Source organism: Orcinus orca, chromosome 14, assembly GCF_937001465.1.
Source record: "Orcinus orca chromosome 14, mOrcOrc1.1, whole genome shotgun sequence".
NCBI classification, from domain to species: Eukaryota; Metazoa; Chordata; class Mammalia; order Artiodactyla; family Delphinidae; genus Orcinus; species Orcinus orca.
Genome location: NC_064572.1, coordinates 36,665,679 through 36,682,686, shown reverse-complemented (window position 1 = coordinate 36,682,686; position 17,008 = coordinate 36,665,679). Strand labels below are relative to the sequence as shown.

The window sequence follows — 17,008 nt, the reverse complement described above, 5'->3', positions numbered from 1 at the left end:
TGTCAATCTTTTGCCCCAATCCTCACCCTTCACTCTGCTGAGTGTCCTGAGATGCCTTGACCCCTGCCCTTGGACCCGGCTGTGTGAGGCCAGGTGCCAAGTCCCGTCAGTCTCTGAACCAAGAGGCCTGCAGAACCAGATCCCAGAGTGGGTCTGGCTGGTGATGGCCCCCACATTTCCCACTTCAACCAAGAAGTCTCAAATCCTACCATTAGTGAGGCACCGCATGCCTGTCCCTTGTCCCCCTTTAAAATGTAAGTGCCTTTAAGAACAGGGACCAGGAAACTGAGTTCATCTAGTACTTTATTTCGGGATTACTGCAGAACGGAGGCTGTGTAAGTTGTGGGTACCAGGCACCAGGTAGAAAAACGTGCCACCAGAAGTGGTTGGGTCACTGCACACCCCGTATCTTGAGACCAACACAACTCGAAGTGCCTTCAGAGTCATAGGTGGCCTGTCTACTGCAAATTGACTGGACCCTGGGCCCTGGCTGCACGCCGAGTGCTCCCCTTGGCATAACTAGCCTCTCTCATGGACCTGACCAGTGCGGAGAGCCAGTCCTGCCTTGGAGCTCGGTCTTCTCCCCAGGATATCATGGCTTCCAGGAAGGCCAATAACGATCCAAAAGACATTAGGCAGTGGGCCCAGAAGACCAGCACGGCGTCGTTGTCACTAAGTTTAGATTTACACATTCAGAACGTACGTCCATTTCTGGGGTTTTGTCTGTAATTCTGGTAGGCTGTCACCAAGTGGTGGTAATGGCGGCTGGGCAAGAAAGACATGATTACTGAAGGAAGAAATTATTATTTTATATACTGCTATTGTTCTATATTATTAAATAATAATAATTAATACTCCTGTTCGATTTGCCAGGCATTGTTCTAAGTGTTTTACCTCACTTAATCCTCAGAACAGTCTTTCGTGGTAGTTCCTATCATTAGTCTTGTGAAGTGACTCGCCCAGGATCACAGAGCTAGGATTTGAATCCAGAGTCTGGTGTTCTTAACCTTTATACACTACTTCAGAAACAGGCAAATACCCAGGGAAACATTACTATGGAAACAGACCATCTCGTAGACCAGTACTTCTTAAACTTAATAGCGTATGAATTCTCTGGGGCTCCTGTGAAAATGCAGATTCTGATTCAGTGGATCGAAGATGGGGCCTGAGATTCTGCATTTCTAATGAGCTCCCAGGCAATGCTCAGGATGCCAGGCTAGGAATGACTGATAGTCACAGTGTAGTGCCTGCATTTAAGCCGGCCTCAAACTCAAATCCTGTGAGTGCTAAGCAGGTGACATGATGCAGGGCGCAGTTGGTCGGAACAGAGGTGACACGGAGAACGCATTGCAGTCGGTCTGATGGGGCGGCCACTCCTTAACCTCAGCTGATCACCAGCAAGGATTCTGGACCAATGTGGTCATATTTCTATGTGAAATCTCGCACTTTCAAATAATGGGGCAACAAATTCAACTTTCTAAAACACTAGGCAGCTTGTACATGAATGTTCATAGCAGCATGATTCATAATAGCCAAAAATTAGAAACAACCCAGTGTCTCTCCTCTGATGAATGAGTAAATAAAATACGGCACGACCATATAATGGGATATTATTCGGCACCAAAAAGGAATGACATACTGATACATGCTGCAATGTGGATGAACATTAAAAACACTACGGTGAGTGAAGAAGCCGGACACAAAAGGGCAATTATTGTATGAGATGTCAAGAGTAGGGAAATCTACAGAAAGAGAAAGTAAATTAGTGGTTGCCTGGGGCTGGGTATGGTGAGGAAGTGGGGGGTTGGATGGTGAGTGATTGTTAATGAATACAGAATTTCTTTGGGGGAGTAATGAAAAATGTTCTAAAATTAGACTGTAGTGATGGTTGTATAACTCTGTGAATATACTAAAACCCACTGAACTGTACACCTTAAATAGGTGAAATGTCGGGTACGTGAACCATATCTCAATAAACCTGCTTTAAAAAAAAATACCATATAGGAGAGAGCCAGTTTCTTTCATATATAAAGTGCAGTTACAGATCAACAAGAAAAATACCAAACCCCAGCAGAAAAAAAAAAATCACAAAGTATATGAACTAACAGTTCACAAAGGAAACACAAGTGGTTCTTAAATGCAAAAATTCTCTCTTGGGCTTCCCTGGTGGCGCAGTGGTTGAGAATCTGCCTGCCAATGCAGGGGACACGGGTTCGAGCCCTGGTCTGGGAAGATCCCACATGCCATGGAGCACCTGGGCCTGTGAGCCACAATTAGTGAGCCTGCGTGTCTGGAGCCTGTGCTCCGCAACAACAGAGGCCGCAATAGTGAGGGGCCCGCGCACCTCGATGAAGAGTGGCCCCCGCTTGCCACAACTAGAGAAAGCCCATGCACAGAAACGAAGACCCAACACAGCCATAAATAAATAAATTTTTTTTTTAAATGGCAGAAGACAACATATTTAAAAAAAAAAAATTCTCACTTGCTCATAATACATGTCGTACAAGTCAAAGCTACTCTGAGAAGATTTTCTACCTCTTAGGTTGTCAAAAATGAAAACTCTGTTAGGGAGGAGACGGGACATTAAGTTGGTACACCTGCAGCTGGAAGCGTGGAGGCGGGCAGTGGCAATTGTCATCTTTAAAAATGATAATTGTACATACCCATCAACCCAGCAATTTCACTTCTAGGAATTTATTCAACAAATGTACTGTCACCTGTGCAAAATTATATATGTACATACACACATATATGCAAAGATATTCATAGTAGCATTGCTTGTAATAGAAGAGTGGAAACAATCTAGACATTTGCAGTAGTGATGGGAAAGCACTACGAACCTTGCATAGATTTGAATACTGTGCAACCCAGCAGCTCTGTTTATACTGATCTGGTGGAAAATATTATATATATGTCTGAGATATATGATTAAGTGAAAAGGGAAGTTGTAGAACCAAGTATATAATCTGTCTCCATACGAGTGAGGGAAAAGAAAGGATGCACGTACGTATGTATATGGTGTATATGTTTGTAAATGGAGAGCCCATCTTTGGGGTGGTCTAAAGGAAATTCAGATAGCCACCAGGTAAGGCAGCAGGTGGCTGGGAGCAGGGGTGAGGGGAGACACACTTTCGCTGCTTACAAGGTTGTATTCTGCCTGCGTTGTCTCTTCAGTAGCCATTTAAACCACACCACCCAGGGCCAGAGAGCACCTGTGTGAGGTCATGTGACCACCAGCTGCCCCTTCATGACAGCAGAGCTAAAGGAGTAGTTCCTAGCTACCATCAAGGACTTTGCTCCCTTAAATCTAAAAGAGATGTGCGCCACTCACCACCTCCTCTGTTCTCTGTCCCCACACGAGTCTCCCAGCCTTGGGATTCCCATGTGCGCTCTGAGGGTGACTCTGGTGTTCTCTGGACTGAGGACAAAAGGTATCTGGCACATGGGGACACAGGGCATGAAGGCTGAAGAGGGAAACCATGAGGACCCCTGTGCGGCATCATTTGGGCCTGTTGGATCCTAATCCCTGTGTTTGCTTCCTGTCCTCTAGGCACGCCCCAAAGGCGAGGGTCTGACCCCGTACCAGGGCAAAAAGCGCTGCTTTGGCGAGTACAAGTGTCCCAAGTGCAAGAGAAAATGGATGAGCGGGAACTCCTGGGCCAATATGGGGCAGGAGTGCATCAAGTGCCACATCAACGTGTACCCACACAAGCAGGTGAGCCGGGCGAGGGGCGGGGGAGCGGGAGCAGGTGAGGCAGAAGGACCAGGGGAGGGGGAGCTTTTCCCTTACTGAGCCTCAGACGATGGGGATGGGACCAGATCTATCCAAGTTAGCCCTCTCTTTCCTTGTCTCATAGGAAGTGGGGGGGAGAGGGCTTGTTTCTCCAGGAAGGGAAGGAAGATAAAAGGGCAACTGTACGAAGACCCTGAGACCACAGACCCCAGTGAATTTTGAAAGTAACGAACTGCAACCGTGACACAAAGAGGGATACGCAGGCGGCGGGATGCTGTAGAAAAGTGCATTTTGTTGGTTCTTCGCCCAGTTGGCGCATGTTTACAAGGTGGATACTGGGTGCCAGATACTGTGCAACGGGGCTGGTGGCCAAGGGCCGGCCTGCCCTGCTGGGAGGGGGTTGAGGCAGCTCGTCCCAGGCAGCACTCACTTACTGCAGGCTGCAGAGACGAGGCGGCATTTACTCTGGGGCCTGAAGCAGGGGAGGAAGCTAGACCTGTCACCAGAGGGAGGATGGTCATCCTGGGAAGAGGGTACAGCAAGTGCTAATGCCCTGAGACTGTTGGACTGGAGATGCTCAAGGCTGAAAGCTCAGTGAAGGAACAGGAGAGTGGAGTGGGAGATACGGGAGAGCTAAATGGAGCAGTCACCAGAGGAATTCAGGGGGCTCTACAAGGAAGCCCCCAGCAACAGGGCTTTCGGCTTCATTTTGAGATGATTGCTTTGGTTGTGTATAGAGACTGGCCTAGAGGGGCTGGGAGACTGGGGAGACCAGCAGGAAAGCCATGGCCGTAGTCCCGGGCGAACCGAAGGAGGTCTGAACTAAGGTGGTGGCTCTGGATTTGGGTCCAACACAGAGCATCACAGGGTCGGATGTGAAAGGTGAGGGGGGGCCAGGAATCCAGGAATGAGAACAATCACACTCTGGCTTGAGCTCCTGAGTGGATGGAGGTGGTCGTTACCAAGGTGGGCAGCCTGGGTGGGGGCAGTTGGGATGGGACAGAGGTGTTCTAGATAAAGGCAAGAGATCTCTAATACATGCTGCATTTGAGATGTTCCTGAAAATCCAGGTCGAGACGTCAAGAGGGCAGTTGGGTTTGTTATTCTGAAGCTCGTATGAGAAGTCAAGGTGGTTCACCGGGAATTGGGTACCACTGGCCTAAAGGTGTTTAGGGAATGATGAGATTGCCTGCAGAATGTGGGTAAAGTAGCGAAGGGATTCCCCAGACCATGTGTTGTGGAATCCCAGCATTCGGAGGTCAGATGGAGGAGAAGCGTCCAGCGAGGAGGGGGACCAAGGAGCGTGGAGTCCTGGGGGTGGGAGGGTGGCAGCACAGGTGGTGGCGGGTGCTGAGATGTCGGGTGTAATGACAATGGAGAAGGGCCCTGGAGGTTTGGTAATAAGGAGGTGGTCCCGAAACTTTGGAGGGCATCACTTTTACCTGGAGGACTTTTTGAGCTGCCACCAAGCTCTGAGAACCACTGAAGCCGATGCCCTTTAGGTCGGACGTGAGGCGGACGGGAGATGTTAATTCACAGCGGATCTGTTGGCCAGGGCACTGTCCATGGTGGTGGAGGTTCCCTGGGCCAGGCCGCAGAGGAAATACCTTCACTGTCCACTTTTGCAAAGGGCATTGATTGTGGAGAGAAGCAGAGAAATGGAACTGTAGCTAGAGCAGGGACGGTGGCGTTGAGATGGGTGTTCTGAAGATGGGAGAGCCTGGAGCACATTATAGGCAAATGAGAATGACCCAGAAGCAAGCAAAAGGCTGATGATAAGGGGACAAGAGGGAGATGCCTTATCATCAGCCCTGGAGGGAGGGAGGTGGGGGATGATTGGGGAGGGTCGTGGGTTTGATGGGGCAGAGAAGGGGGACCTCACTTCCAGGGCTTCTGTTTTCTCAGTGAAATGGGACATGAGGTTTTCAGCTAAAAGTCAGAGTGAGGAGGGGTGTGGTGGGCTTGGGGAAGGACAAGGGAGGAAGCGAACCTACTAGAGAAACATAGCCGGACTGGCAAGCAGCATGCCAGCCCAGGGGGAGCTTCGAGATCATAACTGTCACCCAAGCCGTCAGCCCGGTTCTGTGACTTGGCCAGTAGTGTTCACTGCACAGGTGTGGGCCAGGGATGGTGTTACAGGGGTTCAGGGACAGAGGTGTGCCAGATGAGTGTTTCAGAGGGAAGAGTTCAAAGAGTCAGGTGTGATGTTGGAAGAGTGTGGTCCTGGGCTGTGAGCTGGACGGCTGGGAAGGGAAGCCAGAGGGGCCCTGATGGAGAGGCGGGGCCCGGACTGGGGGGAGTGCGGGACTCAAGAGCCGGACAGAGAGCAGGTTTCTGAAGGCCAAGTCCAGGCTCTGGCTGAGGGGATGGTGGGAGACACGGTCACTGCTGGTGAGGTAGTTGGGGTACGGGGAGCGGGGGTGGGGCGAGCCTTCCCTGAGTAAGCTGAGTCACCAAGACGGATGGCAGGAGCGGGGGCGGGGCGGGGGGGGCGGCAGAGGAGGCCACAGGGAAAGGGATGCAGGAGGATGGGGGAGGATCCGCCGAGGCAGTGACGTCAGGCTGAGCTCCGAGGGGCAGTGGAGGGTCAGCAGACGAAGGGGGCCGGGGTGGGAGTGGCAGAGAGGGGAGGGTGCGCTTCTGGTGAGGGAACAGCACGTGCAGAGTGGAGAGGACAGGGCCCAGCCGAGCACTGGAGGAGCTGAGGGGTGAAGCAAAGTGCGGAAGGAGGGGCCGGGCTGCCTTGGGCTGGCTCAGAGGCCATGGCATGGAATTTGGTCTTTATCCTACTAGGAGCATCTGGGAGTTGTCCAAGAGGACTCTTGTGGTTGAAACATTTTGTGATTTTATGACCCTGGTGCAGGCCTCCTTTGCCTCTGTTTGCAGACTCTCCATCCTCCTGCCCCCAAGGGTTTCCGTGGTTCCCATCACCCACACTGTCACACACAGGCAAATAGATGGGAAGCTGGCCGTGCAGCCCAGTGGACAAGGGGCTCCTTAGTGCAGGGGGCCTGGCCCACAACCTAATGGCCCCAAGGGAGACACCAAGGCCCTGGAGCGCCAAGACAGGCTCGATGACCCAGTGGCTGGGCACAGGGCATGCGATATGCACAGAGTGTGGTAGGAGCATGTCGGGGCTGGGGCTGAAGGCGGGCAGTGTGAAGGAGCCACGGCACCTGCATCCTGAAGTCTTCCTGGCAATTCCTGAGCTGGTCTGGAGCCCCAGTTCAAAAGCACCTCCCCAAATGTCTGACTGTCAGCACGCTCGCCCTCGTTGAACTCTGCTCCCCCAGGGCCCTTGTGCGTGGCCCGTGCTGGCAGAGGGGTTCCTACCTTCTCTCATTGGACACACTTTGTTGACAGCTGCTCGCCAGGTCTGTGCAGGCTCTGAAGGAAGACGAAGGTCAGGGGGCTGCCTGGCTTTCCAGGAGCTTCCTCTGCAACCCAAGGGACAGGATTCCATCAGACAGGGTTAGCAACTGGCGTTCAGAGAACTCCTCTTCTGAGTCGCAGGTGTGCTGAGCCCCTGCACACCCTTCATGTGTGCTCTGCCCTCAGACCGGGTGTCCTGTTCACTGGGAGGGAACGTGCAGTCCTGAGAAGCCACGTGGCCTTTCCAGGGCCCCCAGGTGGAAGTGGTGCCTTGACGTTGAACTTGCACCTGTGTCTGGAGCCCGGCCCTGAGGCCAGGCAGGCCTCCGTTGGTGTCCCAGCTCGCGCCCTCTGAACCCGGTGGGCTGGAGCAAAGCGCTGGGCTGGGCTCCGAGCACAGGAGAGAGGAGGGGTGCTGCAGGTGTGTCTCAGTCACTGGAGACTGGCAGGAATTGGGGAAATTGTGACAGCAGTGTGCGGTGGCCAGGCACTCCTCTGCGTATTTTATACCTTCATCCTCTCAGCCACCCCATGAGGTCAGCTCTATTGTCTCCCCATTTTACAGAGGAGGAAACTAAGGCAAAGGGCATAAGTGACTTACCCAAGGTCAGTAGAGAAGCTGGAACTCATGAAGAGGGATCAAGTTTGGGGCTGGAGGAAAACATGGAACCTGGAGGGGACAGATGAGTGGCCTGGGGGAAGCGGGGGCAGGGGGAACAGCAAGGGCAGGTCAGGGTGGCTGGCTGGGGAGGGGAGCTGGGAATGGGCCAGTTCCTGCAGTGGCTCAGACGTATGGTGCTTGGGGCTGTGCTAGGGTCTGGGAGGCTCAGTCCTTATGACTCTCACACCTCTGTGACCTAATCAGAGGCAGGGCCCAGGCCATGCACCCAAGTCCACCAGGACCCAACTCTCCACTGTGGCTCCAGCCTCCTTGGCCGCACCCCTGTATTGCCGTAGCCCCTTCCATGATGCTGGGCCCGTACCCCCATCCCCCAGGCTGGCAGTGGCCTCTCCTGCTTCGTCTCCATCCTGCGGAGCTCAGTCCAAGCACAGCCTCCCTGACCATCACCTCCCCGTCTCCACAATCAGGATCAGAGTCTCTCAGGCCCAGTGAGGAAGAATCTTCCAAGTGTATGTGGCTCTGCTTTTCCATCTCCTCGTCATTCAGCCCTTGTTTGTTGAGCACCTACTGTGTGCAGCGGGGAGACTGAGGCCCAGAGAGGAGATGGGACTTGAGCAAGGTCACTCAGCCAGTCAGGGGGGCCTGGGACCGGGTCTCTCCTTGCCTCACCCCCAACCTCCTGTCACAGGGCTCTTCTCCCTCAGGGAAGTGGCAAGCTGGGCTGAGGGCAGAGGAGGGGGTGGCCCTGCCGAGCTCCCCAGCAGTCAGGAGCCTTTGAAGAGCTGAGAGGAGGGGCTCAGAGCCTCTGTCCCCCCATACTCTCCCTGCCCCCCACGGTGGAGAGGGGTTGCTTTATTTCTACTGCGCCCTGAGCTCTGACCTGTGTGGTATCCATCTCCTGAGAACCCTCCACTTCCCCTCCCCTCCCTCCCCTACCACATCTGTTTCCCGTCAGTCTCCAGCTGCGGCTCCCCGCTGCCAGCCCTGCCCCCCATGAGAAGAAAACACTAATGGGCTTTGCCTCACTGCGGGGGGTGGGGATGGCCCTGGGGTGATCAATCCCAGCTGCTGACTGTTTTTCCCTCGCAGAGGGGAGTCGCCTTGACAGCTTCCCCAGCTCCTCCACCCAGTGCCTGGGCAGGGCTGAGCCAGGACCCTTGGAGGGAAGGGGCGCTGACAGGGTCACGGCCAAGGAGCGGGGATGGCCAGGATGTTGCAAGTGCATTTCCACAGGGACTCAGCTGATTCCCCTGTTCCCAGCCTGCTCCCTCTACATAATAATAATAGCAATAATACATGATGTTAATACTGATCAACACTGCTCTTTATGTACCAGGCACTGTTCTAAAAACTTGGCATATATTAACTTATTTACTCTTCACAACAACCCTATCAGGTAGGTACCCTTATTAGCCTATTGTGTAGAGGAGAAAAATTGAGGCACCGAGAGGTCAAGTGACTTGCAAGAGGTCACACAGCAAGTATAGAGTCTTACAGAGCTTTTTATCATCTCATTTACTTCTCTCCCTATCACACGTACAGTCATCTCATTTACTTCTCTCCCTATCACACGTACAGCAAATGTTATCAAACCCCCCCAGCCCAAGTTACAGAAGGGCAAGTTAAGGTTCTAAAGGAGAAAGTTCTCTCCCAATAGCCCTTGGCAGGTAGGTAAAGCTGCAGGCCTCTGGCAGGGCCTTTGATGTCTTGGAGCCTCGGTTTCCTCATCTGCAATATATGAGGATGATAAGATGCCCCTCACAGGACGTTAGGTTGTGTGATTTATGTGGTGGTGCTTTGCAAAGTGTAAGCCACAGGGAGCAAGGGTGGTGTCGGGCCTGCTTGCTCTGGTCTCTCCGGCCCCACTTGGAAGACGGGTTCAGGGAGGGGCTCGGGCCAGCATGAAGAGTCCGGGAGGGGAGCTGGACATCAGGCTGGGTTTGGTCTGGGGGAGGGAAGACTTCAGAGCTGCTCACATCGGACCTATGGGGACCAGCAGAGAGTCTGCATGGCCCCTGCGTGGCTGGGATCACTGGGATGGGCGTACAGGGACCCAGACTTCAGCCCAAGATCGTGAAGTGCAGGCAATGGGCTGAGCCGGTGAGCTCAGCCGCCAGGGAGCTCTCCGGCGCTGGGGTGTGTAGGCCATGCCCTGGGATACTGTAGGTGTGTTTCAAGATGTCTGGAGGGCAGGGAGGGGATGTGACCTTCCCAGGTCTTTCAGCTTGGAATTGTGGCTTCAACTTTCAGTGGCCTTCTACCAGCTGGTATTCCCCTCCTATCAGTAATAATAATAAACAACATTAATAACTTTTATGTGCTACGCACTTTCTATTTGTGATCTCCCTTGAGTTGTAAAAACAGTCTCGTGAGAAAAGTGTTACTGACATCTCCTTTTACAGATGAAGAAGTGGAGGATCAGAGAGGTCAGGTGGCTTGCCCAAGGTCACACAGCTCATAGGTAGTTTGAGTCCAGGTTTGACATGAAGCCAAACTCTTTCTCCTTTCCCCTGGCTAGGAAAGCCAGTCATTGAAAGCTTACTGAGATGAAGCCAAGGCTCCTGCCCTATTTCCATGTCTTCCCAGTGTGGCTTTAGGCCTGGAAGCACAGGGATGGGCTTTACGACCCTGGATCAGAACCCTGCCCACCCACAGTCCATACACTCGCTTTCTAGAGCCCTCTGACTCGTCCATTCTCTGCTCTGAGCGTCAGCTTCAGGCCAGGCACTGCATAATCAGGCAGAAAAGTTGGTGCGCTACTTTTGAGCAGTTTGCAGCCTGTCCGGGGGGTAGCGCTCACACTCAGCTCCCCTCCAGGACCATTCTGGGTCCTGGTCACTGGCACCAAGGCTCCCTTGGCCCACACCAGCCTGCAGTTCCTGCCCCCTGTCCTCGGCAAGTGGCTCCCAGCTGGCCCTGATCAGCTTCCTTTGAGTTCCCCCGAGTCCATGCAGAGGACCCTGCTACAGGTAGGAGTTCTGGGCTGGGGCTACGGCTGCCAGCCAAGAAACCGTCTGCCTCGGGAGGTGTGCCTAATAACCTCCGTACATTTTCCAGAGAAACAAGCTCACTTTTGAGAGCCAGGATGCGAGGTACAGAGGGAGCAGGGAAGCCCCCTGTGTAACAGAAACGTGCTTGTATGTGCCAAACGCCAGTTTACAAGCATCTAGACATCTGACTCCGCCCTGTAAACGAGCTGCAACAGTGGCCCACTTTACAGATGTGGAAACCGAGGCTCCTGAGGCCACACTCTGAGTGAGTAGCCTCAGAGGTCTGGCAAGTCACCTCTCTTCTCTGGACCTCAGTTTCCCTGTTCAGAAACACCTAGCCACTCCACTAACGAGGCAGGCACTGTGCCAGGCCCTGGGATGTGGGATGCATCAGAACACTGGCTGCTGACGTCACAGAGCTAAGGGCTCGCTTACCCGAAGCCTGAAACACTGTGACCCCGTCCAGGTTAAACTCCCCTTGAGTCTTGAGGCCGCAGGAGCAGGTGTGGTGGCGACAAGTGGCCTGGGAAGAAGCAGTGGATGCTGGGAATCAGGAGATGCGGCTTGGGTCTCCCTTGCGCTGGGCCTCAGTTTCTTCGTCTGGATAATGTCTGTGCCCCGCTGCGCTGCCTCCGTCTCGGGCATTCGTGAGCTTCAGGTGGTGGCTGCCCAGAGAGTACTGGCGGGGGTGGAGTTGGGGGGCAAAGAGGCATGTAGACCTGGGGCTCTGTGTGCAAGACCTCCTCCCAAAGCCCTGACCCCAGCCCGAGGCCTCAGCCTATGCCTCCCAGGCTGCAGGACTCAGGACGCTCGGGTCGCCTGCAGCAAGCGAGAAGCAGGAAGGGTCCTGGGCGCTTTGGGAAACAACCTCTGATTACAGACGCCTGCGCTCTCTCTCTGGGCCCTCCCTGTCTGTCTCCCTCCTCCTGTCTGTCTCGAGCACTCTCTGCCTCTCTCCGCACCTGCCTCACTCTCACTGCTCCTCTGGTATTTCTTTCTTTCCGCCCCCTCCTCCCCACCCTTGGGCCCGCTTCCTCCTTCCTCTCTGCAGAGACCCCTGGAGAAGCCCGATGGCCTGGACGTGTCCGACCAGAGCAAGGAGCACCCCCAGCACCTGTGCGAGAAGTGCAAGGTGCTGGGCTACTACTGCCGGCGCGTGCAATGACCCGGCCGCCTGCTGGGCCCCGCCGCCCTCCTGCCAGCCAGAGAAGACACCACCCCCCTGCGCGTCCCCTGTGTGCGCAGGGGCGTCCTCGCAGGCTTACAGGTCTAGGGGGTGGGCTCTTGGCTCATGTATGTTGACAAACAGTGTTACTGACGTAGCTGCGCCCCCAGAAGGCCGGGTCTCTGCGACTCTCTACGGGGGGCCCTGGGTCTGTGTGGAGGGAATAGGGCAAGCAGAGGTCAGCGCACAAGACCACACAGAGCCCTTGGTGTCCCCGCAGGCTCTCCTCTGAGACTCCCTTTGGGGTGAGCAGCCTTGTATTGGCCACGAGTGCACTAAATTTACTGTGAATCCCAGAGCCTGCAGGGGACTGTCTCCCCAAGACCGGCCAGGCCGCCTTTTCCCACCCAGAACCTTCCAGTTTGCCCCGTGTGAAAAGCCACTCTTAGAAAGCCCTAATTTTCTGTCTAAGTCAGCACTCATGGCAAGCTGACACCTGTTCTCGCAGCTGCTGGGGAGCGGGCATCTCTGCCCCCTGCCACTTTGAGCCCCAAACCTGACCGCCTCTGCCGTCACTGGCATTGCACCTGGGCGCCGCACCCTGCCCCCCACCGTAGACCCAGAGGTCAGGCACGGGGAGGCACTGAATGTTGGACAGTGTTCCAAGGTGTGACCTAGGGCACATCAGGCAATGCCTCCCCCCTCTCCCAGCACCTACTACCCCCACTTGCTAGGATTTTGTCAGCCCCATTCCCTTCCCCTCTCCCTCCCCTCCCACCCACACTAGGGGGCCACCCCCTGATGGAGGCTACAGGACCCAGCAGGGAAGCCACTCTGGCAGGAAGGACACAGGCCAGGCAGATCAAAGACCCCGGTTTTAATGCTGGCCTCACCACCGACACACTGTGGAGCCTGGGAAGGATTCTCATCTCTCTGCTTCGCTACTAGTTAAGTGAGAGAGTGACAGCAGAGAGCCGAGAGGCCCGTTTCTGTTCTGATGTTCTGGGATTCAGCCTGGCTGTGTGCCATCTCCTGGAGCAGAAAGCTTTATTTGGACAGTATCCCCAGGTCCCGTGCCCCCAGTATCACCCGTCAGTCGGTCACTTAAGAAGTCATGCGGAGGGCTCCCGTCCTCCCCTGTCGCCCCTGCAGGCCCAGCCCTGCCTGCTGTCCCCTACCCTGCAAACGTGAAGGAGGGGGTTACCCCCACCCCAAGACAAGCTACAGAACCTCTCGTTTGCAAAGTGGGGATAATGATTCCTACCTCCCGAGGTGGGGGGAGGCCTCTTGGCGTTCACACTGGTCAGGGCGACGTTGTCCTGGCTAGTGGGGGGATCGCCTTCCTCTTTGCTCCCTCCCCAGTGAGAAGTCCTATTTTTATTGTCGTATCACCCTTCCTTTCTCCCAGGGGAACCGGCTGTCAGAGCTGGGTCACTTGATTTTGCCCCAACATTATGCCTCTGTGGAAAAAAAAAAATCAGACCACGAAATGGGCCTGAAATTCAGTGTTTACCACGGCTCAAGGACACCCAACCCGTGTCCAGTTGCCTTTTGTTTTCAAATGAAAATGCTTTGTACAACTGAGGAGTTACAGCAAAGTGTTAATCAGGGGTCCAGGGAGTGAGTCGAAGAGACGGAGTGAGTGCGTTTGCAGCCAGAGGGCTGCAGCGTAGATTTGGGCAGGGGGGTGGGGGGGGGCCATGCCCTCTGAGCATTTAAGAAGGGTGTATTTGCTCCAGCCTGAGCCCTGTAGCGGCCTGCCCCTGACTGTGAACACGCTCACCGCCCACTGAGGAATCCCTCCCAGCTGCTCCCTGCCTGCTCCAGGGTGTCAAGGTGAGCCAGAGTCACCCTGTTCCAGGGCTCTCTGTCCCCAAGGAGAAGCTGTTACTGTCAGTCATCCTAGTGCCCTGCTAACGAGAACATTCGCAGTGGTGGGCAGTGTGCTGGTCTCCGCTGCAAGGACCAGGTCTCGACCCTTCCAGGGACCTGGCTCCACAGGGGGACCTTGGCCTCAGGTACCTGGGCTGCAGTCATGGGGGAAGCCCACACCTTAGAAAGAACCCAGGCTCCAGACCCCTGGAGGCCAGGGCCTTCCACAGGCCAAGAGGAGAAGGGATATCACCCCAAAGTGACCTTTGCAGTGGGTTTGTCCAGCTGGCAGCCCCCGCCATCTGTGCAGAGCTGGCCACCGCGGGGGCTGGGCCCTCCCTATGAGGCAGCCCTTCCACACCGCCCCCTCCCGCACTGTTGGGCTGAATTTGGGAGCTCTGTGTGCTCAGCGAAAGCCACTGCTGTCCAGGCTGGTGCTGTGAGAATCAAGTGCTCAGAGGGCCTGGGCACCCAGGAGACAAGAAATTGTGTGGTTTTAGTATGTTCAAAGGGACAATCGCTTGCAGTTAGTAGATCTAGCGATCCAGTTGGGAGAGAACGGTGTTTACCCCATAAGAAGTATTCAATAGTTCTACTTGTGAATTTGTATTTATTTTGAGTTATACTTGACACAGAATTCCTTTTTTTTTTTTTTAAAGAAAAAATACTATGTGTGTATTTTGAAACGAAAATTCATGGATGTTAAAATTTCTGCATGGTTTCCAATTTTTCTCACAACACTGAATTTGTTACCTTCTCCCGAAAAATCTTCACAGTGATTTTTGTCTGTATATATTTGAGGGCTTTTTTAAAAAAAAGAAAAAGAAAAGAAAAATATGATTGCCTGATTTTTGAGATTAAAGTAAACAAAAAGAGAGGCATTTTCAAAACTTCAGAGCTTTCAGGAGGGCAATAGAATATCAAATGAAGATTTCTGGAAGTATTTTTTGCAAACCTTCTGGTTGAGCTGCAAGAAAATATTTATGGTGAGAACTATTCTCTTTGTCCTGTTGGTTTTTTTTGGGGGGGTTGATTTTTTACTATGCTTTGGTCTGTAAAAAGTCTGCAACTGAATTACATTAAGAAGGAAATATTGTCTACATAGATTATTATATGAAGTTGGTACATAATTCTGATGAGGAAAAAAAACTTTGCAATTCTTTAAGCCATATTATTGTTATTCTCTGTTGTTATCCCTGGATACAAATATCAGTATTAAGTAGCCAGCATATTATTCAAGTGCATAGACTTATTATTAATATGTTCTTGTCCTGTATTTATACATATGTGTATTTGGGAAAGTACTGCCTTTTTTTAAGGGAAGCTATTATTAGATACTTAGTGAAAAGGGAATGGTGAGCCCTTCGAGCCTCTTCAGCTGAGGATAACACAGCATTATAATCCATTCTCTTGCACCTTCTTATTATTATCTTGTTATTATGGTTATTAAACTCGTGGGGGGCAGGAGCGTGCCTGGGGAGGAGAGGGCGTGTGACTTACTAGCCCCACCACGGTCGGCCAGCTCCAAAGATGGTCTCCTTGGCCTGGTCCAGGGCTCCCGGTCAGCAGGGCCCAAGGATGGAAGAGGAAGCAGGAGGCGGACTTCTCCAGCCACCCCCTTTGGAGCTTTGCCATCTGAGCCATGCCTTGGTGCCCTATGCTCTTTGAACTTGGATTTGTCACCCAGAGCCCTTACACCTGCCCTCCAACATCTAATGGACTTGAATCTACTCTAAACGAATATTTAATCCAGCATCACTACATCGTAGCCCAGTGTGACAACTAACCCTGGAGTTTGGGAGGCGTCCGGCCTTCGGGGGAGTTCATCGCTCCCTGTTGCCAACCTCACCGTTCGACCTCCTCCACTCCTGTGTGGTGACCCTGTCCGTGTCTGTATCTGTTAATACGTGTGTGTCCAGCTAAAAAGACAAACAGAACCCGTGGGCCAGCTCGGAGGGTGCGTGGAGAAGCCTCCCGACCTCTCCCGAGGGCCGCCCTCGGGATGGCATTCCGTTGTGTGCCTTATTCCTGGAGAATCTGTATACGGCCTACCTATAGAAATATAGCCTTTTCATGCTGTATTAAAAGAACTTTTAAAAGCAAGAGAGGCTCCTGGGTGTCCTTGTTTACACGGAGCATCGGTAGGGAGCTGAACGTTTTCACAGATTCGGGGGTGCTGAGCTGGGTAGGGGCGGCTTGGGGCTGCCCTTCCGCTCTCCCGCGTCTGGAATGTCTTGTCCTGGCCCTGCCTCCACCCAGCCCCCCTGTCCCCGAACGGACACTCTCTCCGGGGCGAGGGCCCTCCCCAAGCGGGGCCCCAGACTAGGCAAGATTGTCGGCACATTAGGTCACAGTTAGCTCTGCGATGAGACTGCTGGTGACCATATATAGGAGTGAATCTTCCTCGGAGACAGCAGCCCTAGGCCTCGCAGCTGCAGCTCCCACTTGGCCCTCTCGCCAAGACAGGGATTTGGGCCTCAGACACTGGGCATCCCACAGTGAGCAAGCTCAAGTGTCCAGGGCCTCCTGGAAAGTCCCCAGGAGAAGGAACAGAGGGCCCTTCTTCTGAGCAAGGACCTGTCTGGGCTGTCTCAAGGTGGGGCTCTTGACCGGGGCCACAGACGGGAAGTCACGGCTCGCAGGGCCTGGAGCCACGGCGAAGCAGGCCTGAAGGAGCCACCTGCATACGGAGCCCTGCGGCCCAGGATCCGCGCACTTGTGGTTCTCAACCTGGCTGCCCACCAGAATCGCCTACGGGAGCCTTGGTCCATCCCAGAGACGCTTGAGAAACCGGCCTGGTTGTCCTCGGGTTCTTAAAGTCCCTGATCAGTCCAGTGTGCACGGCTGAGAAACACCGGGCTTTGAAATGGTCCTCAGGGTCCTGTGGGGTGGATGGTGACGGCCGGGAGGAGGCCGTCGGGCGTCCAGCAGGGGGCGTCCAGCTCACTGGAGGACATCCCATCCTCGGCTTCAGCCAATTGCTACCATCTAAGAACACACCACCTGGGGTGGGGTGGGGAGTGTGGGGGGGACTAGGCTGTTATGTGAAATTCTCCAATCTTTAAACTTTGGCAGTTAGTTTATTAAATAGCCAAACTACATGTCTGTGGACCAACCCATGTCTCCATGCAGCCCCTGAGATGGAGCAGAGAAAACAAGGTAAGTCCTTGGCATCAGGGATCATGGATGGGGGAAGGGTGGCGAACAGGCAGGAACAGAGGCTCCCAACTCCAGGAGCAGGACCCCTTGTCTTC

At 53.8% G+C, this 17,008-nt stretch overlaps 1 protein-coding gene across 1 annotated transcript in view; it reads left to right on the top strand.

Moving 5' to 3' along the window:
• Positions 1-15,857, top strand: part of ZCCHC24 (zinc finger CCHC-type containing 24) — a 61,987-nt gene extending 46,130 nt beyond the window's left edge. Inside the window, exons 3-4 of the mRNA XM_004273034.3 lie at positions 3,551-3,715; positions 11,769-15,857. Coding sequence (XP_004273082.1) covers positions 3,551-3,715; positions 11,769-11,882 — 279 coding nt within the window. The 3' untranslated portion in view covers positions 11,883-15,857. The remainder of the gene's footprint in view (positions 1-3,550; positions 3,716-11,768) is intronic.
• Positions 15,858-17,008: the final 1,151 nt, after the last annotated feature.